The 594-nt window shown below is 51.0% G+C and overlaps 1 protein-coding gene across 1 annotated transcript in view; it reads right to left on the bottom strand.

Moving 5' to 3' along the window:
• Positions 1-594, bottom strand: part of LOC119586973 (serine/threonine-protein kinase CBK1-like) — a gene marked incomplete at its 3' end in the record, with an annotated part of 122,502 nt that overhangs the window by 1,338 nt on the left and 120,570 nt on the right. Inside the window, 1 exon segment of the mRNA XM_037935711.1 lies at positions 1-226. Within this exon segment, the coding sequence (XP_037791639.1) occupies positions 1-214 (214 nt within the window).

Genomic DNA, 594 nt, shown 5'->3' with positions numbered 1-594 from the left:
TGTGCATGGGGTGGCTGCCGCTCATGGGGCGGATCAGGATCACGTGGTAGAACACGGAGCCGGCGGTGAGCATGAGCACGCCCACGAAGAAGCTCAGCAGGATGCAGTAGGCGCGCGACGTGGGCGCCATCTGCGAGGTGAACAGGCCCGTGTAGCGCAGCTGCCGCGTCAGCGCCGGCAGCTTGCCCGACGCCTCCGACCGCGCCGCCGCCATCGTCGATCGCACCTGAGGGGGGCAAGGAAGGGTTGTAGTTAGTAACTAGCAAAACACGATTAATGATAACTATGGCTACAGTAACAACAACAACGCTCACGCCAAAGACAACAGTAACTTCACCATAATTGATAACACAGGTGCTAACGTAAAAACTGGCCTGCCGATCGACACCGTCGAGGAAAGCGAGAGAGTCAGAATAGCGATTGCAGGAAACACGAACAAGAACAATTACCACAATAAGAACAGCGATAACGGTTCCTGTTCAAATAGCACTAACACCAAACATAACAAATATGATCATACAGATTATGGCAGAAAAAAATAAGAATTGCATGTTAAAACACTCTACCAGGCGATCATTTTTCAACAACAATAAC

Source organism: Penaeus monodon, chromosome 22 (assembly GCF_015228065.2).
Source record: "Penaeus monodon isolate SGIC_2016 chromosome 22, NSTDA_Pmon_1, whole genome shotgun sequence".
NCBI lineage: Eukaryota > Metazoa > Arthropoda > Malacostraca > Decapoda > Penaeidae > Penaeus > Penaeus monodon.
Note: the sequence above shows the minus strand (reverse complement) of the source record. Positions and strands in the feature narration are given on the sequence as shown.